General features: G+C 41.6%; 1 protein-coding gene across 2 annotated transcripts in view; it reads right to left on the bottom strand.

Annotated features, from left to right (window-relative positions):
- ADSS1 (adenylosuccinate synthase 1) overlaps nt 1-20,559 on the bottom strand; it is a 28,545-nt gene extending 7,986 nt beyond the window's left edge. The window contains exons 1-8 of one of the 2 annotated variants that reach the window (XM_075712445.1): nt 20,377-20,559; nt 5,300-5,402; nt 3,785-3,847; nt 2,938-2,992; nt 2,764-2,776; nt 2,539-2,651; nt 1,304-1,411; nt 865-946 (exon numbers count right to left, since the gene is read on the bottom strand). In XM_075712445.1, coding sequence (XP_075568560.1) covers nt 865-946; nt 1,304-1,411; nt 2,539-2,651; nt 2,764-2,776; nt 2,938-2,992; nt 3,785-3,847; nt 5,300-5,402; nt 20,377-20,559 — 720 coding nt within the window. The remainder of the gene's footprint in view (nt 1-864; nt 947-1,303; nt 1,412-2,538; nt 2,652-2,763; nt 2,777-2,937; nt 2,993-3,784; nt 3,848-5,299; nt 5,403-20,376) is intronic. The other variant, XM_075712446.1, reaches the window with a different exon arrangement.
- Between the last annotated feature and the right edge of the window lie 7,325 nt (nt 20,560-27,884).

The raw sequence follows: 27,884 nt of genomic DNA, 5'->3' as shown, positions 1-27,884 counted from the left end.
TACAACCATTAGCTTTTATTCTATTGAAAACAAACCAATTTATTGAACGACTCACATAAGAAAACACAAGTTGTTATGGCCTTAGAATGCCATAATTTCTGTACCATTTCTATTCACAGAAGTCTTGCATACCTACCACACTTTGTTGATATAGTCTGTATATAGTGTGTCTATAGTCTAGACACAGTGAGAGTGGGACTTAGAAACAGTGCAAGCTCCAAAAGAAAAAAAAAAAAATCACTACTCACAAATATTAAAAAATATCTTTAAAAGGTAGGGTGTCAGCTCTGAACAAGTACCAGACAAAACTTGGGAAAGGTAAGAGATTTTTTTTTAGCATCCTCTTTTCTTGCATATTCATGAAAGAAGATGTTTTACCAGTGGCTCTTCTGAATTTATTTATAAAAAGACATTTTTCTTGTAATACCAGGATCTTGAAACACAGCTTGCACAAACAATTCTTCAGTGGAAGCTGTGTTTCAAGCATGGAAGTCTCTCAGACAGACTAGATCAGTCATGGCTGGAGATGCTAACTGCAAGTGTCACCCTGCATTCTCCTGGCTACTTTAATACAACAGTTATTCTATGTCAAGAAAGTAAAATATTATAGGAGAATTAAATCCTCCACAAAATTTATTTTAATGTCCACAATAAGAGAACATTCTATTAAAAAGCATAGCTACTCCTTATTAAAATGTTTTATAATTATGAAGATATGCATTTTTCATTTAAATAAATTAATTTATTTAATAAGTAGTAGTTCTGGTACACTTAATTTTTACTTTTTTAGTTAAAATAAATATTACTATTTTCTTCTGTGCTTTCCCTGAAGCTGAACAAATAATACAAGTGTTAACTCCTTACCTTTAGCTTTTTCAATTGTCCTTCGATATCTATTTCCAATGTGGGAAACATTGACTTGTATTGTTGCGCCAGATTTTTAAATCTGTAAAATATTGAAATCGTATCTATGAAGAACAGTCTTTGAGTTACTGTTCATAGAACCTTTGGCAAGAACTCAGCTTATCTTATACACAGTATACTGAGAGCTGTAGGGAAAAAATACCCAGAACTTCGATACCTCAATCAGTGCATGTCCCAATGTACAAAATTACATTTTAAATGACGAGAAACTCTGTGAAGTACAGGAAATATACACACACATTTTTTCCAGTTTTCTTCTCCTTCTAGACAACTTATATACAAAATTCAGACACATATTTAAAAACATCTCCTTAAAAGCAAATCTGTCACCCAAAATGTATCACTCTAACATATTATTTGGAAATTAAAATAGTCGTACCTTGAAGAAAATTCATCAAAATCAGAAAGGAGGTCACAAATTCGAAGGCCTGTTCGTGCAGCTTTGGAAGAATATGTTGGTCCAATCCCCTTCTTTGTTGTGCCAATACTAATTAAAAAGAAAGCCCCCACACATGTATAAATATATGCAAAAATATGCTTTATGCTAAGTAATTTTGTTAAAGCTCTTCAGTATACCATATACTGGGCAGAAGATCCGAGACATAAAAAAAGACTAAAGTTCTATAATAATAAATATATAGCAACTTTCATGCTTCAGTGGATTTGCATAAATATTGCTAATATGGTATGTGGTAAAGCATTAAGTCTTGAGTCTGGCTGAGACAAGCTTAGCTGAAACTATGTGTGTATATACATATATTATATAGTAATAATGGTTACTATACTATCTTGTGGTACCACTACATTCCTTCCCACAAATAGGAAACAAATGTCATTTTCACATTTTCACAGTTGCAGCACTGTCTGTAGTTGTAAACAACAACCAGTTCTGCGAGCGATCAAACTGGTTTCCTATGGCTTTGGCATTATTCGTACCAGCTCTGTCCCTATGAACTGTTGCTGCAGCCTTTCTCTTGATGAGGATAGAATGAAGCAGTTTCCCTACCTGCCTATTTTAATGTGCATTTTAGAAATACAGTAATTTTGAGATCTCTCTTTGTATGTTAAGTTTGGCTGAAATTGTCCAATGGGATCAAAAACTAATAAGACTAACAGAGAAAAACAGTGTTCACATAAACCTTTGTTCTTTCAGAAACCAGAATAACAAAGTATGAATAGTTACATATTAAAGTGTAAGATTAAAACTGAAATAGAAACTAATATCTCCATGAAGTCTAAGTGAATACCTAATAAATGATTACAAGTGTGGAACCTAATCGCACCAACACTTCAGACCTGAGTCAAAAGAGCATCACTAGTCCAGTATCAAACTGGACGGGAAACATCATTTTAATGGAAATGGGTTTTAGGATTTGGTAGGAATTTCAAAATGTCTCTATATGTTGCACAGAACTGGAAAATGGAAATATGTAAGAATTCATACCCTGTCTTTTCAGTAATACCTCAGAGTCTGTTCACTAACATAAGCAGTCACAGAATCAGTAACATTAGCAAGGCTCTTCAGACATACATTGCATTTCTGTTTTCCAAAATTACACCGGTTTTTCAAATTTGCATAATTATTAATGAAATGAAGGTGCTGAAAATATTTACTTTTTTCCTTCTTGGGCTTGACGTTGCACTTCCTGGAGCCCATCTACTGCCTGGTGAAAGTCAAACACTGCAACAGAATGGACACAGTGGGAGACCAAAGGAGAAAAACATTCCTTAGAACACAGACATCTATAATTTCAAGACAAAGTGCCTTTGTTATCACTGATAGTGTACAGGCCTCCTCATGTGAAAACAGCACGAGTATTCCTTAAACATTGTGAAAACATGCAAAACGTCACTCTTTAGTGGATACAAATCCCACTATTATGCTTCAGATACACAACATATGAAGAAGCCGCATAAGATCAAATACATGACTGCTCTGTGGAATAATAATGTAGTTTAACACTATGAGCTAAGTAATCATTTGTGAGGTTTTTCCCCTTCTTCAACCATCACTTACCTATATGTGCTCTATCTGATATAATCAATCTTTTCTCCCAATCTTTTAAACCTGTCAGAAGATATAAAGAAAAGTAGGATTTCAGCTGCGCTGACTGGTCAGACTTTGAGATTTGCTTTTAGTTTTTCTATGTCTGTCTTCTAGTTTATATGGCTTCTTGTTAAGAAGACTGTAGACAAAATGGATAAAACGTAAGTAAATATCAAATATCAGCAATGTTTTCATTAACAAACTTTTATCATTTTTTAATTTTTCAGCTTTCTCATTTTGGTATGGACAAAGATACTCACTGCTTCTTAGTGCCAGAATGCTGTGGCTTACACACAATTCTTATTTTAAGGAAAGAATCTTGTTTAACTCACTACACAATAAATCGCTTAAACTCCATTTGTGGCTCAGAAAATAGAGAATTTATATATACATAATCATAAAACAATTTAAGATGTAAGGGACCTTAGAAGGTCATCTGGTCCAAAGCCTGGCTCAAAGCAGAACCAACTGAGTTTACACTGGGGCACAGAAATGGGGACACAGAAACTCCGGGTTAAATCATCTCAGTTCAAGTCAAAGGGAGCTTTGCCACACACTTTAGGATTTTATTTTCTATCTAATGTGGTATCAAATGCCATAAAACTCCCTGAAAACCCATGAAAAGATTGCTTTTGAAAATCTGTCTGAAGACTATTCAGACATTCAATTCAACATTTTAGATACTGTTTTCCTCATTATATAAAATCCAGAATGTTATTGCACTGAATATTTATGGTCAGAAACAAAGGCTTAAAAAAACCCCTCCACCTGGCTGCCAATATAAAGAAAGGTTAAAAATTACTCGATACAAACCTTTCTTTTCATTCTTTTCAGCTTCTTCAAACAGGCCTGGTAAATGTATAACCACTCCATTACCTTTGGGAACATAAATGATTTATTTCAAAGCAAGAAATAAAATACTCATTCTTAGGATGTAAGGCATGTAAACACTTGCTGTCTGAAATTTTATTCAGAAAGTAAGACTAAGTTTCTCATATTTCTCACAAAGTGATTTTGAGAAGTTTTTTGATAAATCCTCATTTTGGGTAAGCAGCTACAAGCCTGCTAAAATCAGAAAAAACAGAGCTTGCTTGTTTCAGATGTGAATGCGGGGCCTGCTCCGAAGCCAGCTGAGGTAAGCGGATTCTTGTCTTTGTTTGTGGTGAACTTTGCACCACGACTTCAGCCTCAATTGTTCACTGGTAAAAGCTCAAAGAAGCCCATGGCCTTACAACACTGAGAAGTCTGCATGACAGTATTTAAAATTTCTTCAATATTTACTTATTTGTTTTAAACGCAGCTCAAACTAGTGCTGTGATACATTACCAATGCCTTCTCCCTGCTTTTGAGCTACAACATGAAATCCACAAGCAATACAAAGCATAACTGATGAGACGTGGAGGATTACTGATGTAGTGGGCTGGAAACAGCTGCTGCTTCCTTCTTGGGAACATCAGAAATATCTGCAAGAGCCCGTCTCAGCCTAAATTTAGGATACCTTAAGTTATAGTCTTTACTAACTGACAAGGGAGTAAAGTGGAAAGCAAGACAATACATCATATTTAGCAGAGAGAAAAAATATGTTTCGTATATTTCACTCATCCATTTGGAAATTATCCAATGGAAGAAAAATGCAACTACAGTTCCATGACTCACTAAAACTTACACTCATTTCTTGCACAGTCTGTATACATTTTTTCTGTTAGAAAGAATCATAATTTTGGACAAGTAAAAGGCTTAACTTTGTCTATCCCTTAAATATGAGTTTAATGTCCAGTAAGCAGTGCAAACTTTTTTATGATGCCATTTGCATCAAATATCTTTACAGTGAAATACAACATCACCTTAAACAGCTAATATTGTGAACAAAAAGGAGACTGGATGATGACCATTCAAGCAGAGCCCTGTATCCTGGGGCCTATTTCTGGAAAGTCAGTAAAAAGGTGCCAGAGATAAATGATATAATTTATTTAGCCTAAGTGCTGGGTTTTGTGTCCTCAAAGAATAGCATTTATATTTCTGAAAGTACAAAAGGAGCGTGCAAGCAGAGAGTGGGATCCGAACTTGTACCATAAAGTATAAGAAAGAGCAACATGATAGAAAGAGGGGGTTCTTACTTTCAGTTTTCTAGTAGCAGACACTAAACTGACACTGAACATACAATAACTCTTCATGTTAAAGCAGCAGTGAAATAAAAGACAAACAGCTACAGCTAAAGCAAATCTGACTGACAGTCACCTATACGTTTTTCTTTCTTTGCTACTATAAACTATGGTTGCAGCTACCCACCGTGTAATGTTATTTTATTAAGTTCCAAAATTGTCTTACCAATAAAAGAAATTGCCTTTGGATTAATGATGCCACTAGGAAATAGGTGAAAATCATATTCTTTCCCATCAACAACCACAGTATGGCCTGCGTTGTTCCCACCCTGCAACAGAAAGAAACACCAGAAGATTAATGGTCTTATACCACTGCTCTAAACTCTCAGCAGATTGGACAAGATCATCTTTTTTTTATTTATACATTCATGTCTTAGGTCACTGCCTTCTCCACCTTATAGTTTCTTGAGATGCTGTAGTACTGTAAAAAGGGCTCAGACAGGACAATTAGGGGGCTGAAGGACTTCGGCAGGACTGTGTAGAATTAGGAAGCAGAATGATACCATGCAGTCAAGGCAGGACTGGGGCAGAGCAAGAGTAAATGCAGGGGTGGTGGCAGAAGCTAGAAGAGAACTGAAGCTTTCTGGGAACAAAACTGGATTGAACTACCACCCACAGAATCCTGTCTCTGATGTGCCTAGACAAGCCTACCCTTTTTGGGCATCTTCTGTGCATGGTCATTTCTTTAGAATTAAGCCTACAATGCCCAATATTTCTTTTGGAATGGATGCTCTTCCTGCCTGCCCACCCACAAACAGCTACTGCTTCTCTAGGTGTTCAAGATGGAAGGTCTGTATAGAGTTGGGAGCATGTGCAGTCTTTGCAGCTTCACAGAATCTCCCTCTCAAGGGATGATCTTCCCAGTTAACACCACCGCAGCTTTATGAAGTCTACTACAATTCATACCTTATACAACCATCTACCAGACCTGAGAATGGAAGCTGGCATTTTCCTCGAGAAACTGATTTTTCCAAAAGGCTTTAAAAGAGCATGATGAGACAACAATGAATTTGGGAAGAGGTGAGTAAATCAAGGTCACAAGCTGATTTGAACTGAAGCAGCAAAGTTCTGAAAATTAAATGTCCAGTTTTCTTGACAGGCTCAATGTTTGTTGCTGTTCTGTGGTGATACAACTTTTTCTCCTTAAGGCTGGGAAATCTGACTACTTGTCTGCCACAATACTACAGGCCTTCCATTTTCCAAAATGATGACAAATCTTTGTGGATTTGATAGGAGGTCTGAATGATGTAGAAGTGTCTGGAATGAGTGCATGTACTGGAAAGAGAACTAAGACTGTGACTGGTAATTTGCAATTAATGAAGAGTGTTGGCTGAATGAGAGGAGCTGGTACATGAGTACTCTAAGAAAGAATAGTTATTTATAACAATGTAACACATGTTCTTGAGAGTTTCATTTGCTTGTTTGCCCATATGTTTGCATGTAATATACAGGAAAATAGCAACTGACATTCCTTTCAAAATGTGATTATACACTGAAACGCCAACATTAAAAAAAAATAAAAGATACAAGTCATAAAAAAATTCAAGTTCTTTTTTAAGCAGTGGGATGGAGGGAAACATTAAGAAATATGCTTTTAAATACAACAAGAGTTTTGTTGTAATCACGTTTTGGAAGACGTGAGCTCAACAACGAAGTTTAAAAAGATAACCTGCTAAGGGAGAGCTGAATACGAGTTGTAACAGGGAAAACTGGTACATGCAAAATTTCATTTTATGTAGCAAACTCCTGGGTAGCTCATCCTTGGGCTGGGAAGGACTCCCAAGCGTCTTGCTAATGCAGAATTATAACTTGTCTGGAGAATCCTGAAGAAAGCAGAACCGTCCTGGGTATATAAGCCAGTTGTAGGAACCTGGATCTAGTTCAAGGTACTGAACTGTCTAGCAGGCTAATAAATCACGCAGGAGACACCTTTACATGATATTTAAGAGGTCTGAGACTGGATAGTTGCACTGGTTGAAACACTAGCTTATTTTATTACAGTGGTACCAGGCTTGACAAAAAGGCTAGTAACTTCTTCTGAAACCATCAGCTTTCCTTTTCTGCTTGCCTATAGATGATGGCAAGATGGAAACTTTAAAGGAATGAACTCCATCATTTAACACTGACTTAATCTCTACTACAAACAACAGCTTTCACGTTTCCTGAGAAAATGCGGAACCACACTCCTTCAAAAGTATTTGTTGTCACTAACAGTATAGTTATAGTCTGCTTTTCTTAATCAACATGAACAAATGAAATCCAGCTTGAGGACTTACAATCTGAGATAACAGCACTCTTAAATTATAGTCAGAAGTGTTTTCCTGTATCGTAAAATTCCAGAAGGTGGGATGTACCAGTATGAGAATGTTTATGAAATATAGTTTGTGACTTTGGAAACTACTAATACGCAGACAAATGCTGTTTCTTTCTTTAGCAAATGCTTAAAAGGGGACATTAATCAATCAGCTGTGAAAGCTGGCATACATAAAAAGAATGCTGAAGCACAGAAACATCAGCAGATATGATACATCCTTTAATTGCCAAAATCTCTGAATCCACTTTCAGTCCCTCTGGACAGATAACATAAACCAGGAATTCAGTGACAGACCTTATAAAACAGCACTTCTCTAATCTAAAGCTAATGTTGACAGCTCTAGAACTGGTTTCGTGCACTGCTCAGGTTGGTCTGTGTTTCCTAAACAAGCGTCTTCTGAGTATATTTTTACAGCTCAATTAATTACATTTTTACAAATATAATTAGATCGGTAGCAGAGCATCGAATTGCCCAACAGACATGATCTAACTTGCAAAACATACCACTGGTCTGATGAGATACTTTCAATTTATTATCTGGTCATCTCAGTAATTTCCATGTTCAGTTTCATAGATATTCTAACAGCATATTGGCAGTCTAATGGCTCAGATATTAAAGATATCTACTCCTTTTCTAAATTTATTTGAGTTCTAAGAGTCAATATAGAGTCTATATGAGCCATTTATTTTGCTAACGAAGTATAAGGGGAACCTAAAAGCTTGTATGGGCTTAATCTGAAGATTACATGATTGAAGGTGCATGGTACACTGCAACCATGTAAGCTCCCTTCTTTTCCTCAAATGGTGTTTCATTGAAGCGGTGTCAACACTAACACACCTAGTGACAATATCCTCTGGACTCTCAGGATGCTTCCCCTTGGAGCAAGAAATCTTTGGTTTCTCTGCTTGGCCCTTGCTTCAAATGCAGCTCTGCATAATGAGCTGCCATTTAATACACAGACCCAGCTCACAGAATCTCTGCTGTGCACCACTGATCTCACCTGAACTTTATTTATCTTTCATCATTTGCACTTTCCTAGGTCTCTAGAGATGGTATCTGCCTTCTTTTGTGGTTCTTCAAAAACTTCTCTAAGGAAGGGAACATTAAGGCAACAACTTCTGACAGGTTAATCACCAGTGCCACTTTGGCATCATCTGTATTGCGAAATGATGGTATGACCAGAAATAACAATTAGCATTCACTTCCAAAATCTAGGAAGCCTGGGCATTCCCATGAAACTACTCCGGTGTGGGAAGTTCTGTTCCAAAGAAGGAACCATTAGGGGAGCTACTGAAGCTCCAAAAGGCTAAGAGTGCAACTGGGATGACAGCAGCATCTTGAACATTAGCATCCGCTTCAACCTGAAACCTTCCTTACTGCTCCTGCAGTGATTCCAACATGCTCACTAGCACTTGTGTCCCTTCTGTTAAGCCAATTTAATCTTTAGTGACTCTATTAAAACTGTACCAAATGCAGGAAGCCTACGAGGTGCAGGTGATTGGGGCTAACAGCAAACTGCAGCAATGAAAGGGGACTTGTGAACTAGAAAGTACTAAGCATGGCAGAGAAAACATGATAGATATCTTACTATAGTAATAAAAAGACCTAAATACCATTTAGGAAGCTCATCTCCAGAGAGCACACAAAAATCCTTCCTTTGAGGCACTGCTTAGATACAGTAATACTTTTTGACTGTTCAGCCATGGCTGTTGTTCTTCGTATCAGCTATATGAAAGTTTCAGAGCAGAAAAATGCTTGTTTCTAACAGTATTTGGTAGGTGTTAAAGTTCTTCACATTTAAATCAGGCACCTAAGAAAAAAATAACTTTAACTGAAGTCATTCATAGCCTGCAGTGGAAAATTAGTATTCAGCCTTTTGAAAGTACCTACATTGCTTAACAAATCAGTTTTTATTAACTTTGAAAGCACTAGAAGTTGCAGCTCTATTAACAGCATTAAATATGTATAACTTCAATATATTTTGCCTAAGGAATGCTCTATTACCTTGTGGTGCTTCAAGTTATACCGCCTTTCTTCTAAAATCCAGCAGACCACCAGCAATGTGGTTTAAATTTAACAACCTAAAATGCCTGTCATTCCAGGTTAGAAAAACAGACTGTAAGCTAATGGAAAGAGTTGCAACATGTTGCTTTCAAGAATTAAACAACAGGAAACATACTAGGCATTATTTTCAGAGCAGAGTAATCCTATATGGTGAGGTTTTGTTGTTGGTTGGTTGGTTTTTCAGTTATTTTTAAAGAATGTTTAAGTTAGACTCAAATAAAAATGAGATTCTTTTCTGGAAGATTTTAATCTATATTTTCAGATTCGAATAATCAAGGTATGAAGTTACATGTTGTCCCAGTACCAGAAGAAGCTAAAGGGACTTAAGAAGCCTTAATAAAACATCTGAATGTTTTTTTCAAGAACATTATTTAAAAAGAAAATACTTTTCCAAGCTTTTTACGTGCTTTATTTGTGATATTGGATTCTTGCACTGAAGTGATGTACTTGCACCCTCACCAGGTTTGAAGGTGACACCAAGCGGAGTGGTGCAGTTGACACGCCAGAAGGACGAGATGTCACCCAAAGGGACCTGCACAAGCTGGAGAGGTGGGCCTGTGTGAACCTCATGAGGTTCAACAAGGCCAAGTGCAAGGTCCTGCACCTGGGTCAGGGCCACCCCCGATATTGATACAAGCTGGGGGATGAAGGGATTGAGAGCAGTCCTGCAGAGAAGGACTTGGGGGTCCTGGTAGATGAAAAACTGCACATGAGCCGGCAATGTGCGCTTGCAGCCCAGGTGGCCAACCGTATCCTGGGCTACATCAAAAGCAGGGTGGCCAGCAGGTCGAGGGAGGTGATTCTGCCCCTCTACTCTGCTCTGGTGAGACTTCATCTGGAGCACTGCGTCCAGCTCTGGGGCCCTCAGCACAAGAAGGACATGGACCTCTTGGAGCGGGTCCAGAGGAGAGCCACCAAAATGATCCGAGGGCTGGAGCCCCTCTCCTACGAGGCCAGGCTGAGAGAGTTGGGGTTGTTCAGCCTGGAGAAGAGAAGGCTGCAAGGAGACCTTATTGCGGCCTTTCAGTGCTGAAAGGGGGCCTATAGGAAAGATGGGGACAATCTTTTTAGCAAGGCCTGTTGTGACAGGGCAAGGAGTAATGGTTTGAAACTGAAGGAGGGTAGATTTAGACCAGATATAAGGAAGACATTTTTTACAGTGAGGGTGGTGAGGCACTGGAACGGGTTGCCCAGAGAGGTGGTAGAGGCCGCATCCCTGGAAACCTTCAAGGCCAGGTTGGACGGGGCTCTCAGCAACCTGATCTGGTTAAAGCTGTCCCTGCTTGCTGCAGGGGGGCTGGGCTAGATGACCTCTAAAGGTCCCTTCCAACCCAAAGTATTCTATGATTCTACTTTGATTACTATTCTATAGTATGTAAACACAAGCACTGCATTGATACACTAAATAGAGAAGCTATTCCATTTACCAGTGTTAACAACTGTATGCTTGTACAAATACCACCTTTCAGGGAATTTAATAATTATTATGAACAGGTTGGCAGAGGAGAACACATAGGCTTTATCTTGTTAGTAGAACTTAAGGTGAAGAAACAAATCCACCTTCCAAAGCACTCAGCCATTTCAAGGCTGATGTTTCATTCTGTATTGTGTTGCTTTGTTTTTAAATCATCTCTTCTATTGTCTGTAGCTGAAGCATCCCAAGGTAGAAACAGAATTTCTATTCAGAGCAGCAGTAAGGCTGTTCAGTACATGCAGCAGGAACTCCTTCCTCCCAGCTAGCCTTATGATACATGTTCGAATAGGAATCAAATGTGCCCTGATGTTCAGATGCGTTTCTGCCTGCTCTTGCCAGCCAGGTAGCATGCAAGAGTCTGCATTCTGCATACGTGGGAAGAGTTTTCAGATGCTCTTCTGGTTTCCACTGGTTAGTGCATCTTTCATTTGCTCAGTGCTCCCCACAATGCCCAAACATAACTTGATTAACAAACTAGACTGATATCAAAAAATCACCAGAGCACATATAAAATGCCTTAAAACCTGATAGTTCCAAACTGTAACTATAGGATGAAGGTGAAACAGGTATGTTTCTGATGGGTCCCATAGCAATCAGTTCTCACGCTCTTCCAGTTAGCAACGTTAATCAGTGCAATGGGGAAAAAACAGAAACTCGTTGAAGATCTGCAGCCACCACAACTATTGTTTAAGTGGTGTACCAGTAGGACACAGCAGTCCTGAGCTCCTTAGCCGACTGGTATATGCAGTGAATGTCTCAAATGTCACGACCAGGTTTAGAATAAATGAATTGGAAACAAAAAGGTAGGCCAAACTTTGGATGGGAGATATCTATGCTAGGAAGCATGTAGAGGTATCTGAACACAGTTTCAGTACTGGCTGATATGCCTAAGGCAAACTTCACATGTATAAATGGGAATATCAAGTAGGAGTAGAGAGATTGTATTACCTCTCCTTTTGGCAACGGTGCAACTGCTACTAGAATACTGTGTCCTTGGTACTCGGACAAGATTACAAGATGATCCCCTCTCCCATTATAATCTACAAATTTATAATGTATGAATTAGAATACCAGCTACAAACCAGCAGTGTGGGAAGTCTGCATCTGAAAACAAATGCTATGATTCCTATCTGTCTCTTTTCACTGTAAGTGTCCCAGCTCTACTAATTCCATCCATCAATGAAGCAAAACATTTTCTGAAATTCAACTGCACCTGCAGGCCAAATACTTTTCATCATACTATGAAACAGACTACAAAATACTTCAGTTGTCTTATCTGGATTGAGTAATTTTTTTCCATTTATGGCATTTCATATGCAATTCTGAATAAACAAGAAGGACTATTGTTACATAAATTGTTTCCTCTTTCTCTTTACAATTTAATGATAGCTATTTCTAACTGACATTAGCAACTGCCTGGAACTAACTTGAATCAATGTAGCTATAAGTGTTACCAGCATAACTGGCTTTGGCATGAACTTTACAATAATATAAATCCATTGCCTTTCATGGTATTTCTCTTTATTTACACCATTGCAAATGAGTTCAGAACATCACTGGTTTAAAAAAAAAAAAATCCAACACACAGACAAATGCAATGCATTAAGTGCTTTGAACACTCAGACCCTTAGACACATCGTCACAAAATCACCTGTGTGTGAAAGCTTTTGTCAGATGACTGGAAGTGCTGTACATTCCGACTGGGAGGCTGCTGCCATAGGTGCTTATTATAGTTGCCTTTACTGGAATTTTTTTCTTGCTAATTTTTCCAGTTAAACTATTGCCTGATAGCACCCAACTCACCCCAACTCCGTTCCAAGAGGTGGATCATAACTTTTTGTTTGTTTTTAACCTGGAAAGAGCTGGGTTAGGGAATAATCAGAAGTATACTTAGACCAGAAGAACCGAGGGAGCAATGATTTTTAAAGCTATGGTGGTTACAAAGAGCTGGAGTGAATTGCAAGTATTTATCTCCTGACACCAATCATCATCAGCCAAATCTAGTTTGCCTTGCTCTTCTTCCCGGAGAATATGTCCAACTCCTGCATCTGTTCAAGGGTGTTCCTGCTGTGTCCCTTCTCACTCTCTCATAGAATGAACAAATCCACAGGATCCCACCTTCCCAATAAAAACAGTGATCTTTTCAAAAACTCCTGAATTCCCATGGAAGGAGACCTTCTAAAGCCTAATGAGATGATTAGCATGTTTATAAACACAAGCACTCCTGAAAAGAGCTGAGCAAAACTTCTGACCTCTTAAAAAAAATATACAGAATTATTTCTAGCACAAATATCAAAACCTGAAGCTTGTATCATATTTTGCACCACTAATGTAGTATTTTTCCTTTACTACAAATGAAAAGTGACCCTAACTTATATGGATATCTTGGTGTTCCTAAGTATCTGAAAAATGCAACTGGAAAAGCCAGGTCTAATTCAACTCAGGTTTTAAATAGCAGTCAGTGTAGGCAAACTAGACACTCTGAAACTCTAGTTTAATTTTCTCTCAAACTGATTTTAAGTTTTTTCAAACCACATAGAAACAATCTACTATGACAGACCACCACAACAAAACACACACTTAACTCCAGAAGAAAATTTAAAGAAAATAATGAATTCAAGGTATATTGATAGAAAATGCTATAGTGGAGAAAGCATTCTGACTGATGTTAGCAGAATCCTAAAATAAAGGAAATCAAACATGAAAAACCTAGACATGTCTGCTCATCTTTAGTGCTCTCATCTGAAGAAGTGTAGTCATGTCCCTGTGGGAAGTAACATGATCCAAGGATATGAACATAACTTTTCTTATATCTGTAAACAAGTTAACAACAGCTAGTGGAGTTACAACAGGAATGAAATAGAACAGATGTCATTTCAGCTTAATTTTCAGCTGCTTTCTTTTGATGCTTGTAGAGGATAATAAATTTATCAGGCTTTACAAAGGGGATTGAAAATTAAGCTTGCTTTCTTATGGAGATTTGGAAACTTTAAACCTGACCTTCTCATACAGTATTTATAATCCTGGTGGTCCTGAGATGATCTTGCTGATGCCCAAAGGAGAGGCTAGTTTAAAATAGCAATGTTACCATGTTGTTCTAAAGCCTAAAATGCTATAATGTAGCATGTAAGTATGTATTAGCAAAATGAAAAAAAAATTTGGATAAAATACCCTGTAAGTGACAGAGTGCTATAAAAAGGTTTCAATTTTGAAAGAGTGGACTTCTTTATTGTAGCTAAGGAAACCATTTGCACTTAGTGAACCCTCTCCTGTGTTGAATAGCAAAATAAAACCTGCTTGCCTTTTTGCAGGGAACCTTGCAAAAAAATACTTAGAAAGAAATATGCCTGTATGAATGTACATGTACATGCAAATGGGATTATCAACCTTCCCAAACATTAGACAAATCAAAAGCGACGGTCCTGCAGTCACTGCACACTCATGACTCCAAGGTCATCAATCTCTTCACTGAAGATCATCAAGCACTAAATCATTACGAGATTAAAGTCTTTACATGCTACTTTATCCTGTAGGGAGAAATTATACTAACTATCAGGGTTAAATCTCACTCAAAAGGAGAGCAACACATGATACCTACACACAGAGAAAAACAGTAGCCAACAAGTCCCTGTAACTCCACGTAATCATCGCATAAAACTGCCCTAATCTAATCCCCGTTGCAAACAGTTGCAGCAGCCCATGATCAATAGGGACAGTCACAACAACATGGGGCTGCTTTGCCCTGCCATGCCCGCAGCACAACAGGGGAACAAAGGAAATGGCCCTGCCTCGCGCCTAAACCACTGAGAAAAACTTCTTGTCTGGAATTTCTGCCACATTTGGGTTTTATTATTCGATCACTTGCCCACATTATATTCCTCTGCATTCTCACAGTACCATTTCTAATATATATGGTATTTACTTTGCATTCATTAAAACACTTGAACAAGGAAATAAGGAAACTAGCAATAATATGCAACAGTATCCGTATCGTAAAGGTTGGGCACGTGCCTTCACCCTTTCCTAGATTGTTCTCTAATGTTGCAATGGTATCTCAAACCCAAAACACTGCTAGGCTTTTCTTACTGGTTAGCCCCTCTCAATTCTATTTTTTAACATCCACTACATGAAGAAAACTAGCCATTCCATGTCCTTGGTGTATGACTTGGTTAAATCTCTTTGGTCCAAATGATCGCAAACTACTCAACCACAAAAGACCTTAACAGCAAGTTTTTCTGGTTCCTTTTTCAACCTCCTCAGCTCTTCTTCAGTATTAACATCAACTATAATTTTTGTCCATCTGTCTCAAAAGATCAGACAATCCCTTTTTAAAACCAAAGCAATTCTTAACTTGAAGGCATACTGACTTGGACAGAGGAAATGTTTTAAAAAGTGACTGCATATTTAGTGAAAAATAAAAGCACATTAATATGAGAAGCTCAAGAAATCTAGTAACACCTCTTCTTATTGCAATCACATTCTTACAATTTGGTGTTTTTTCTTCAATGCCAGTTCTTAAGGGAATGCTGATAACATCAGGCAGATTGTTTCCAAAATTCCAGAAGGCTGAAGTGTCACAGATCTGACTCATCCAGCATTGTCATGGGCAGCACTGGAACAACAGTGCCAAATGAAGGCTTGAAAAATCTTAAAAACTGTCTTGGACTAATCCCTGCTGCTGAATCATTGTCACTGGTTTTGGTATGAAGACATGCGTTTGTGCTGCAACTGTTTGACCAAACTATTCAGTAACGGAGATCAAACCCACTGCAGGTAATGATTATTATCACAGGGGCTCTACTAATTTACTAGCAATATTTTTTGTATCTTTCACATTGAGCTTTTGGAAAGCCTTCTTCTCTTTCCTCCCCTTCAAATTTTTTTTTTCCAAATTGTTTATGGGGCATTTTCCTACAGTGCTTTTGGACGATTTGTTGAAAACAATTTATTGCACAAGGAAACTTCATCAGGAAAGGCAGAATTGTTTACTCTCCATTACAACACGAAATCCTAGACATTCCTGGCACACACCTAAATTATAAAAGAGAAAGTGTCTCATGAGTAACTTACCATTATTGGCAAAGATGCCTGGTACTTCTCCTGCCATATATGACAGTGCACACTATTTCCCTTTGCATTTACACCCACACAGAACTGTACAGTAAATATGTTCAGTGAAAAGTTATTATTACAAGTGTACCTTACATGATCTCAGCTTAAGGAAACAGCCAGAACTGTATGACCACCAGCTGCCCTCAGCTAACTGTGAACTTACTACAGCAGTTCTATATACGACTTTTTGGGAACAGATCTAATTTAAACAGTGCCTCTGGAGGTGCAACACCTCAGCAGTTGTGATAGTTGACCGTTTGTTTGATCATGTCCAAACCAGATCCGAGAAATTATCTAATTAAAATCCAGGTATGTAAAACCAGACACAAGCTCCAGTTTTGAAAGCAGCCCCACAACAACATATGAGGTGATGTGAGGAAACATATAGCTGGAGTGAGAGCTGCCACTGAAGAAATCACAATCTGAAGCCACATTTTAAACAATGCCAAACCTCTCTTCATTAGTATGTTACATGTATCCAAATTACTTAAGCTTACATTAGGACTTCTTGTTCTGTGACAACGTGCTAAGAGGCTAGGTAAAAAGTGAACCTCCCTCTTTATGTCTGATGCTCTATCAATTAGAAGCTTTAAACAAACACACACAACCTGTTTTTAAAAGAAACCTCACAATGAAATGTGCAGTTGAACTCTTTGACTGTATCCTTCCCTGAAAATATACCAGGGATTAAAAGTATTGCACAGCATAATGTGACAGATCTATGCCCCAGGAGGCCACAATACGGAATAAATATTAGACTCTTATCGTTCTGCTTCTGAATGCCTTTGGTTGCTGAAAGAGCAATTTAGAGGAAAAATGTTCTTCATGTTCTCCATTAATAACCTGAACTTCGACAAACCTACTCAGTTCCTTAACAGCCCTAAACTGCCTGTTGTTATTAATTTATTTGAAATACCTTTTCTGCTTGTTTATATGGGTATGTGTGCCAGTGCATCTAGTATTTTAATGAAAGCAGCACATGAAAAGTTTTGTTTAGCACCACCTACGAGAATATCCAGAGATCTTTTACCCTTAAAGAATGCTTCAAGTATGCCAATGAAATGAAATAATTACTTCAGGTGAGCTAAGATTTCATATTTAAATTATGTCACACATTTCAACGTCACTAATGTGAAAAATTAAGTGAATTACAGTGTGTACCTAATTTGTTTGGACTTACAGACTGTGTATAATCTAAGTACTGAGAAAGACTGAAACAACATGATCAACAAATTGAGACTCTTCAATTCATGTGAGATTGAATTCTGAAAGCTCAGGAAAATTAAAGAGGCTGGGGTTTTAATGCAGAATTTTTATTTAACATATTTTGAAGCTTTCCTTGTGCCTGTGAAGGACTTCCTATTCCCATTTGCCTGCTTGCCTTCCTTTCCAGTATCCCAGGAAATATAATTTCACTTCCTCTGTAGCAATCTAGCTGTCACAGATTTTTTTTCCTCGGAAAATCCACACACTAAAAATACCTGAGAAACATTTAATGAAAATTTTTGCCTTTCATGGAAATATTAAGGAACTACTATTTTGAGAAAGCTGTTCAAACTCAAATTTGGCTCTGAAATTCGGGGGGGGGGGGTGGGATTGGGATGGGGGAGGGGCGGACGGATGACAATCCCACGTTTTAAGTATTATCTCAAAGGGTATCCTACCACAATGAAGAATTAATCTAGTTGAGACATTGTTTTAAAAGACATAAACATCCCCCTTTCAGACACTCATTTTCTCGTTTTCCCTGATTTCATTTCACTGAGGACTAAAACAAGGTGTTGAACACCATTTCCATCAATGTCTCAGCAAATGGAGTGGACAGGAAATAACCTTGTCAATCATCACATTCTAAAACACAAAAAAATTCCTGATGGAAATTTTTCTGACATCTTCTCTAAAGTCTCTCACAAAGAAGACCTCCTGTGTTTCTTGTTTAAACAATCTCTTCTGGTACACAAGTGCTATTACACCAAGAAAGTTTTTCTTAGTTTCTAGGAGGAATATGAAGCAAGCAAGATTCTGGTCCAAACACTGACGTTTTTCATGGCAAGTACACAGCATTAATGCAGCCCCTCTCAAACTGATTACACCTATAAGTTAATGACCTACCATTATCACACTGAGAGAACTCACCAGTACTGTTCACACGCACATATGTGCGTATCTTTACTAAACCTTAACAGTCCCATCTGAGTTCTAACAGAGGCAAAAATCACACACCGTTATCTACTTGCATGACCGGCTTTGAAAGTATGCAATATTAAATTATTAAAATGGCATCTTTTTAAAAAGATCCTCAAAATTGCCAAATGTGCAAAAAAACCACTTAAGTAATAAACAACCCCAATTCTCACTGAAGTTGTGTAATTTTTGCTACTCAAAAGTAAATCATTACTCATATTTTCTCTTTCAAATGTTTTATATTCTTCCCTAGACTGTAATCCTGAAGACACTTCATTAAATCAGTGTATTACTAACCCTACTGTAGTCTCATATGCACAGCATGTGTGCGCATGTATCGGTGCACACTATTCTGAAAAGAGTCCAGAGCAATTCTAGATCCACCTGCCTTCCATCCATCCCAGTCTCATCAGCAGGCTACAGAAAGATGATCTAGATGTGCCCAGCAGCATATTAAACCATCTAAGCCATCTAGCCTGTTGTTAGCACACTAACCCTTCTGGCATGCTCACTCACGCATGCAGAGTTCTGTATCCTTCAAAGGGTATTCTGAGGCTGCACCTGGGGGCCATGCTTGCAAATTAGCTCTCTGGACAGACAGCAAATCCCTCTTGAAAGCAGCCTCAGGGCATCCCTCAAAAGTGGGTTTAAAAAGAACCAATATGACTTGTTGCAGTAGTAACGGTAAGCCCATGAGAGAGCACTGGTTGACTGGGCCCTATATGAAATGCTGCTCCTCGGCTAAAACTTCTAAATTTTTCTCACCAAAGCACTTATAAGACCTGTGTTTAAATTCCTAGTAACAGTTTACAGGGGGAGGAGGGAAAAATAAGGTGGAAAAGTAGCTACAGTCCGGATAATACGTATTCATTAGCTAACTTTTGCACAGAAACTTTTCCCCAAAGCGATTCAAGATCTTGGGAGTTTAATGTCCCATCGAAAATACTTCCTCCACCTTCTAAATATTTAACTCACATGACAACATTTATTTACATAATATACTTAATTACACAAACATCCTTGGATTTATCACCTCAGATTCAAGGATATCTGTAGCTTTTCAGTAGTTATGATGCATTTTAAAGCAGAATAAATTTCATGGTACCTACCAGCTGAGCCGGACTAAGCTGCCTAATTATTAATGCGGTCATACAGTTTGCAAGGATGACTGAACAGATTATTATCTGTATTGGTCTAATATGTTCATAATTAATGTTTGAAAACAGTTCTTTTAAGTTATTACTATTACGTTTTTGTCTAACTTAGTTTATACTGGGCAAATAGATCGTTTTAAGAATCCTTGCATTATATTCCATTCAAAAATACATATAAGCAAAGCCATATAAGATGTTTCCCGTTTTCATCGAACTGTTTAAAGCTCGTACTTTTACATAACTGGGCTTTTTTTTCCATTTTAAAATATTTTTTAGAATAAACTTCCAGGCGTTTTGCAGGGAACGCAACCTGCCTACCCAAAAAAAGCCCCCACAGTAAAACTTCGGAAAAACTCATGAGGTTTATTAGCAGCTGGCCTTCAAGCCGGCTCATAAACCTTTTTTTTTCCCCGGAGGAGCAACACGCCCGGAGACACCAAGGCCCTGACGCAGCCTTAGGAGCCCGCAAGCCACGGCCCCCACCCGAGGCCCTGGGGCTTCGCTTCCCACGGCAACCCCGCCCCGGGCAGCCGGCCCCGGCCCCCCCGCCGCCGGCACCTCGGGATCTCGTGTCGCTTATCGTGAAGGGTCAGCTATTTATATTTATAGTTCAGGGCTTTTTCTTTCCGAGTGGCATTTCGAGGCGCAGCCGGGGAGGGTTGGGGGGGCACTGGCTGCCCAGCGGGGCTCGTTCGGGAGACGGGGAGCAAGGAGCGGGGAGAGGAGGAAGAAAGCCGCGAGGGGCGGCGGAAGATGCGGGCAGGCGGAGGGAGCCAGGGCTGGGGGGAGAGGGAGAGCAGCATGGTGGGGGGAGAGGGGACCCGCGAGGGAGGGAGGGCGCCGGGCGAGGGGAGCGGGGGCGAAGTGGGGCCCGAGGAGAGCACGAAGCGCAGGGCGGGGAAGCGGCGAGCAGGGCAGAGCCGGCCCGGCCCGGCACCCACCTGGCACCGGCACACGATGTCCGACTCGGTGGCCAGCAGGTCGACCACCTTGCCCTTGCCTTCGTCCCCCCACTGCGCCCCCAGCACCACCGTCACTTTGTTGCCGCCCGGCTCGCTGCGCGCCCGCTTCAGCCCGCCGCCGGGGTGGCTGCTGCGGTCGTTGGACGCTCGGGTGCCCGACATGGTGGCCGGGAGGGTGGCTGGAGCCGCCGCCTCGCTCTGCCGCGCTCCGCCGCCGGCGCCGAGCCCAGCCCCTGCGCGCTGCCCGCGCCGCGCCGCGCCGCCGGCCTTTAACGGCGCCGCCGCCGCCCGCCCCGCGCGGCGCGCTGACGTGCGCCTCCCGCTCCCCAACGGCCGCCGGCCGCCGCCGCCGCCCCGCGCGCGCTCGCCCTCGCACACGCGCAGCCGCGCTCTCCACACCCGCGCGCGGTCGCCTCGCAAGCGCGCACGCGCAGTCGCCTCACACACACGCGCGCACACCGAGCTCCGAGGCGCCGGGGCTGTGGCACTCTGAGGCACGCGCACTCCTGCGTCACGCCTGTGACGGGGGCGCCTCAGCGGGGCGTGGGCCTGCGTCACCCTCAGGCGGGCTGCTCTGAGGCAGCCAGGCCTGTGGCACAGACAGACAGACAGACGCGCGGACGTTGCGCTGGGTCACGCGGGGCTGTGTCAGCGTGAGGCGCGCTCGTGCGCTGGTCTGAGGCGTGCGGCTGTGTCACTGACACGGGGCCCTGACGTGCGGCCGCCTGACAGCCGCGGCACAGGGGTCCGGGGCCTGGGGGTGTCGCGGTGGCCTGAGGCCCGCGGGCCGCATCACGGGGACGTACAGACACGCGCTGCCCACAGGTGCGGGGCTGTCCCTGTGAGAGGCGCGAGCGGCGGGGAGGTTGCGTCACGCTGTCGCAGGCGCTTCGCCTGCGCCCTGGTCCCGGGCGCGGGGGCTGTGCCGCCGTGAGACGCGCGCAGGGCCCCGCGCCCCGTGAGCCCGCGTCGCTGCCAGGCAGACGCTGGCCTGAGGAAGACGGGCACGGCCGCTGCCGCTGCTGCTGCCAGACCGACATTGCTCTGAGGCCTTTGGGGCTGCCGCCGCCAGACCGACGTTGCTCTGAGGCCTTTGGGGCTGCCGCCGCCAGACCGACGTTGCTCTGAGGCCTTTGGGGCTGCCGCCGCCAGACCGACGTTGCTCTGAGGCCTTTGGGGCTGTCGCCGCCAGACCGACGTTGCTCTGAGGCCTTTGGGGCTGTCGCCGCCAAACCGACGTTGCTCTGAGGCCTTTGGGGCTGTCGCCGCCAGACCGACGTTGCTCTGAGGCCTTTGGGGCTGTCGCCGCCAGACCGACGTTGCTCTGAGGCCTTTGTGGCTGTCGCCGCCAGACCGACGTTGCTCTGAGGCCTTTGTGGCTGTCGCCGCCAGACCGACGTTGCTCTGAGGCCTTTGGGGCTGTCGCCGTCAGACAGAACTGCACAGGCAGAGTGGCTTGAGACGGCACAGGTACGCTCAGAGCACCCTGTGGTACGTAACAGCAGGAGGACAGGCGCACAAGCTACTCCAGCACACGCGGGTCATGCGACGCAAACATCCACCCGCTGGCCCGAGAAGCGTGGGCAGACGCGCTTTGAGTTTGACAGACACACACGCTAGCCTTAAAATACGTATGACTGTTGTTACTGAACTGGCACGTACCCCGCTGACGGGCACACGCGTACCCTGTCCCGGTGGCCCGAGACACCTGAGACGATTTCAGCGAGGCGCACGCGCACACCCACACTCACACACTAACCTGCAGAAACACAGGACCATCGCTGCGAGACAAAGAAACAAGCGAGGCGCATGGAGCTGTGTCACAGGGACAGATTTACATGTCCGCTTCCCTGGTGTGACAGGCGAACAGACAGTGCCTGGCACCCATAAACTCTTTCCTTGTGCATGAGCTGCACGCTAGGCTTGACTTTTCCTGTAACACACGTCCTCTAGCTCCAGGCATGTGGCACCGTGTCCTTAAAAAAAGGTGAAAAGTGTAAGCTTACCCACCAGTCTGAGGCGCATGCAGCTGCGTTAGTACGAGGTGTATATATGCACGTACGTGCCTGCGCACGCACGCATGCACAGAAGCAGAACACCAGCAGAACATACCAGGCTGCAGCTTCAGACGGGAGGAACTGCACCAGCCGCGCTCCTCCTGGCAAATGCATGCGTGTGATTCCTACTGGGAGAGCGAGTGACAGAAATTCAGCATTTTCAAGTGACACATCCCTTACGCTGTGGCTCAGATGAGATGCCATGAACACGCAAATACGTTTGTGTATGCAGCAGTCGAAATGCAGAAAGGTACTCATACAACCCGTTACTCTGGTATAAGGATGAAAAGAAGGTACTGGAATGTCGAATGAACTCCTGAGAAATAAAAACACAGCAGCATGTACAGCCCATTTCAAACGTGCATATGTGGGCTCTGTATGTGTGTGTGTATGCATACACACAAGCATCTACATCTGTACATACACATGTATGCATATACACAAGCTACCAGGTGTATACACATACATGTATGTGTTTATGTACGTGCGTGTATAGAAATAGTGTAGAACATAGTCAGACTCCAGCACCTTGTAAGCATTCATGGTGGCAAACAGAGCGGACATTTCCTCTACTTCATTTCTAGCATTTGCAGTATTTCCTCTAAGAAAAGGAGGTAGGGAAGAGTTAACACACTGTACGCTCCAGCCAAGTACTTAGCATCAATCAGTGGAGGTGATAAATATGGAAGAGAAGACTGGAGGGGAGCTCCTGATGTTTGAGCCTAGTTTCCCCTGCTACCGCAGTCAACTAAATCATACACCACCTCGTTGTTCCTACTGAATAACTGTTCCAGAGCTGTTCTAGTTAGAAACCTCTGCTAATTTCCAGCCTTCTGGCCAATTTATATCCATATGTTCTGTGCTAATGTTGCCATTTAGTTTAAATACTTCTTCCTCTCCCTTTCCTGTGTATATATTTATAGAAGGAATTACATCCAGTCTCTGGCTTTGTTTTGCTTGGCAGAAAAAGACAAGGCTTTTTACTCTTCTAAAGACTGACTCTCAATTCGCTGCTCGTGCTCATCTGCCTGCCCTGCACCTGTTTGAATTTGGTTCATGTTTCTTGAATACAGGCAGCTAGAATTGTACACTATGGTCCACATCAAGTTCCCTACTACCTTCTACACAGGAATTAATATCTTCTCCTTTCCGCTGTAAATACCTCACCTAAGACATTCCTGGACTTGTCAAGTTTCACATACGTGATGCAAGTCAGCTCCTCTCCCACACTTCTTCACTGCACTGCTGGTATCTCACACACTGAAACAATCGCTACCCCTTTCTGCCATTGGCACTTCGCATGCACAATACAGCTACTTGGCACATCTCGTATACAGTCACAGCCAGATGCCACGGGCTATCTAACATGGCCTGAAAGACAAGCCTCCAGCTCGGGTTTCAGAATTTGGCATTATAGAATTTTAACCTGTACTTTCATTTTGACCATTATTTCAGTTGTAAGAATGGAAGGTTACTGTGGATTCTTTTAAGACATTTGGTTCCTGTGGTCTGATACACACCAAATGTCTGGCCACAACTCCTCAAGCATAGGCTTTACGCCAAACTCTTTGGGCTTCTTGCCCTCATACCAGCCAGTCTAGAGCTGCCCAGTGTCCCAGACCAGTCGAGCTTGAACTTGTTCCACCTGACGTGGGAACAGCCAGCACTGGCCATGTTTCTCTTCACAGCCATGCACTGACAGCTCGTGGACCTCATCTGAAAAACTTCTGCACTGGTCAATCATCTCAATCATTTGCAGCTAGCCTGGCCCTGCTATGCAACAGAAATTCTTGTTAGTGACTTAAACTTCTCTTTACCTGATACCGTAGCCCCCTTTGTAATTGTACTCACCCCATACTCCACACCACATTGAGTGTCTTAATGAAGTCCTTGTCTACTGCATTTGGTCTATCTTGATAGTTGGCAAAGGAAGCTGGTGCCAGAGCGATCTGTTTCTACTTTTGCTCATCCCTTTTGTACTTTGTCCCAGTTTCATTTCCCTCCAGGCTTTTATTTCCTTTCAAAATTTCCTCTAAAGCTTCCCTTACAGTTCTATCGAATCTTTCAGATTTTTTTTGCCGCTTAGTAACAAAATCATTTTGTCCTGTAAATAATAAAAATTTGTGTCATCTCATTGTGGAATAAGTATTTATCGGGCATTACATTTATGGTTGTTTTTACAATTTGAAAACATGAGCACGAAGGACAGCAAAATGTAGCAGCAGCGTCACTCAGTTCCCTCACACACACACAAATTTTCCTCAAAACTGATGGCTTGCGAGTCAGCTGCACACAGCTAGAATATAAAAATACCCGTTGCTGCAAGAAATACATATTCCTGGTGCTGTTCCTCTGCAGGAGAAGCTGTATACAGCTACATTTTGAAGTCAGAGAGGATCCCAGGGTTGTATTTATTATTATTTTTATGGCATTTAGCATCGCTGTTCTTGCATGCCTTTTTTTCCTCTCTCTAATACTTTATACCTATTAGTATAGGAACTCAAATCTTTTTCCAGAGTGATGTTATTGCTGTTCTTTTTTTTTTTGTTTGGTTGGGTTTCGTTATGCTCTGTTTTTTTGAAAGCAAATCATCCTGTTGTGCCTACATGTACATTGCCCTGCTTAAGGACAGAAGCTAGCCTTTTTAACAGAAGATGACAGTGTTTTCAGCTGTTTGTTCTTTGTGGCTCTCAGCCACAAAGAATGCGTTAATAGCTTTCATATATATTCAAAGTGACTGCCTTGGTAGAAATTTCTGCATTTTTTTGTGCAAAGAAAGGTGCAGTTTCTCTGCTCTTAATACCCAGAAAGTATTCTAAAGTATTCTGGGGGTTTCTTCTTATGTTATTCAGATGTAGCAAACTTGAAAATTTTTTTATGTTCTCTTCAGCACTTCTGTTATCTGGTCCAGTGCCATTCTGAAATGGTCAGAAACTCCAGCTGTATTTTCTTTCCAGTGCCAACAATGTCAAACCTTCCATTTCTGTAAACTGTTTTACACAAAAAAATTACTGAACGCTTTGCAAGCAAACTAATCAAACAGGGGAACACTTCTCTTTATAAAAGTTCAAACCATGTAACTCAGCACAGAAGTCATATGAAGCAGTTTGTTACTTGATTTATTATTCTTCTTACACCGATTTAAAAGCAAACTCAAGTCTGCTGAAATCAATAGATTTAAATCCATTTTGACCTGTGAGATGGAAAAAAAATCAAATCTTCAAGACAGATTTTGCTCAGTTAAAAGCAAATGTTTGACTTTTCAATTGAATAGTACATAAAATGAACAGTGAGGTCGTGCAGAGTGACATGTCACTTGTAAGGGCTGCAGGTATGCAGTGTCCCCGTCCCCTGTGAGTCACCTGGTGCTGGCTGCTGACAGAGGGGAATGAACCATTAGCTCAGCAATCAGTATCAGTATCAGTATCTCAGAGGAGCTCCCCGTTCCTCAGAGCTCTTCCATTAAAACCAATTCACCTGACAACGCTTGACCTTTGCAAATTCACAGAAAAACTTCCAAGCATTTGCCTTCTCAGATGAAAAAACACAGTGCTTTTTACTTTAGGGCAGCTAATAGGAGCAAAATATGTCCACATGATTAAAGCAGCGCACTTTAGATTTACTGCAGAAAAAATTAACCAAAACTATACTGTTTCTTTTCAGAACTACATTTTTACCAAACACTTGTTTGTTCACAGCCCTGATAAAAAAAGTAAATTGGTGCAAAAGCATATGAAGAACTATACTCGGAGAGTAGTCAAAAATTATTTATTGGACAAAGCGCACATCAAATCATAAAGGCTCTGTTTGTAGTTCAAATTTTTTTCTGTTTTCATGAAAAGCTTAGGGTATGCAAGAGAGTACACTTACTGACTGTGCAGATGGCATGAAGCTGGAAGCAACAAGAATTATGCTGGAGACCAGGATGGTTCTCTGAATAGGAGTCAAAATGTTAGATGGTTGCAAAAGAAGTCAAACATCATGCTGAGATGGAAGAACAACCTGTAAAATGCAGGAAGATGTCCTCCCACTTCCCTCAGCCCTGCTGAACCGCCCAGCTGGCGATCCAGCACTGCGCTGTGAGGAAGATGAGATCTGCTTGAAGAAAATCTAGAAAAGTGCCACAAGTGCATGAACGTAGATTTGGAAAACCCTAGGATGAAAAAACTAGGTAAGCCCCAGGGTGAAAAACTGACAGGGCTGGGGTTGTTCAGTCTAGGAAAAAGAAGACCAGAGGTGACATGATAACAGCCTCCAAATATGTAAAAGGCTGCTGCAAATTAAAACGGAGTGATACCGTGTTTTCTCTGTGGTGGATAGGATGAAATGAACCGAGTTTGCGTCTTTTATTAGGCTAAACCAACTGATCTGATAAACGTGGACAAACTTGAGGGCATATAAAGCTTTATTAAGCTTGAAACAGAAGCTGTGAATAAGACCAGCTTTGCACCAACACTACTCCTAAGGATGGTATTTTAGCACAGCAGCATTTTAGTGCCATCTTAGCATAGCAGCAGCTTGTCCAGGCTGCAGGATTCCTGGGTCTTTGGGCATTTTTTGAGAAAAGATTAGGCAAAAATCATTCAGCATTAACTGCTTTGAGTTAGACCAGCTTTACTAACTGTGTAAGTCCCAGTGCTGTAGGTCTTTGCTGAAGACTTTCACCCAAACCCTCAGAAAAGTATTTATCCACCTGTTTAGATGCCTGGGTTGAATAATTAAGCAACGCTTACAAAGCTACTCAGCTGCCACCCAATTTTGTAATCACCTATGTGTCTGTGGGTGGGCACAGGCAATTTATCGCACAGTTCAGCTTCTTGTGTCAAGCTGTGAGAGGGGTCTTGCATCAGGTATTCTGCTTTGCTACCAGGTCCCTCCCTCATGAACAGTGAATGTATAAACCAGAGCAAATGCCTCCCAAAATTGTGTTCGGACTATCACCACAGAGTGGCTGAGGAGTTAAGGGTCTCAGCTGTGATGTGACAGACACCGACTGGTTCAAATCTGTGTTTTGTCCCTGACTAGAGACATGAACAGGAACTTTAGTGTCTGGCATCCTCGGGTGAGCCCTCTAATAGCTGAATTATGTAGCACCTTTATCTGCCTAACAAATAATCAAGCTGATACCAAAACTGGAGGCTTCTTCGCATTATTTCATCTGGTTGAGTAAATCATATGTAGAGAAATAAGATTGCATAAAACCTATGGAAAGACTTAAAAACACATTTTAATGAAATCAGCTCAATTTGAGTCGCCTCTCCAGCCAATACAATGAGTTGGAGATTCTGCAGGGTGATTTATATTTTAAAAAAGAGATTAAAGGAGCACTGCAATATGGTTATGCTCCTTTATGCCTGTGAGAGCATGGCCTGAAGTCTGCCGGGCTCCCAGTAAAAGAACTGTGGCAAACTCATTGAACTCCGGGGCACA

The sequence above is a fragment of the Pelecanus crispus genome, chromosome 6, assembly GCF_030463565.1.
Source record: "Pelecanus crispus isolate bPelCri1 chromosome 6, bPelCri1.pri, whole genome shotgun sequence".
Taxonomy (NCBI): domain Eukaryota; kingdom Metazoa; phylum Chordata; class Aves; order Pelecaniformes; family Pelecanidae; genus Pelecanus; species Pelecanus crispus.
This window is presented reverse-complemented; position numbering and strand designations above follow the sequence as displayed.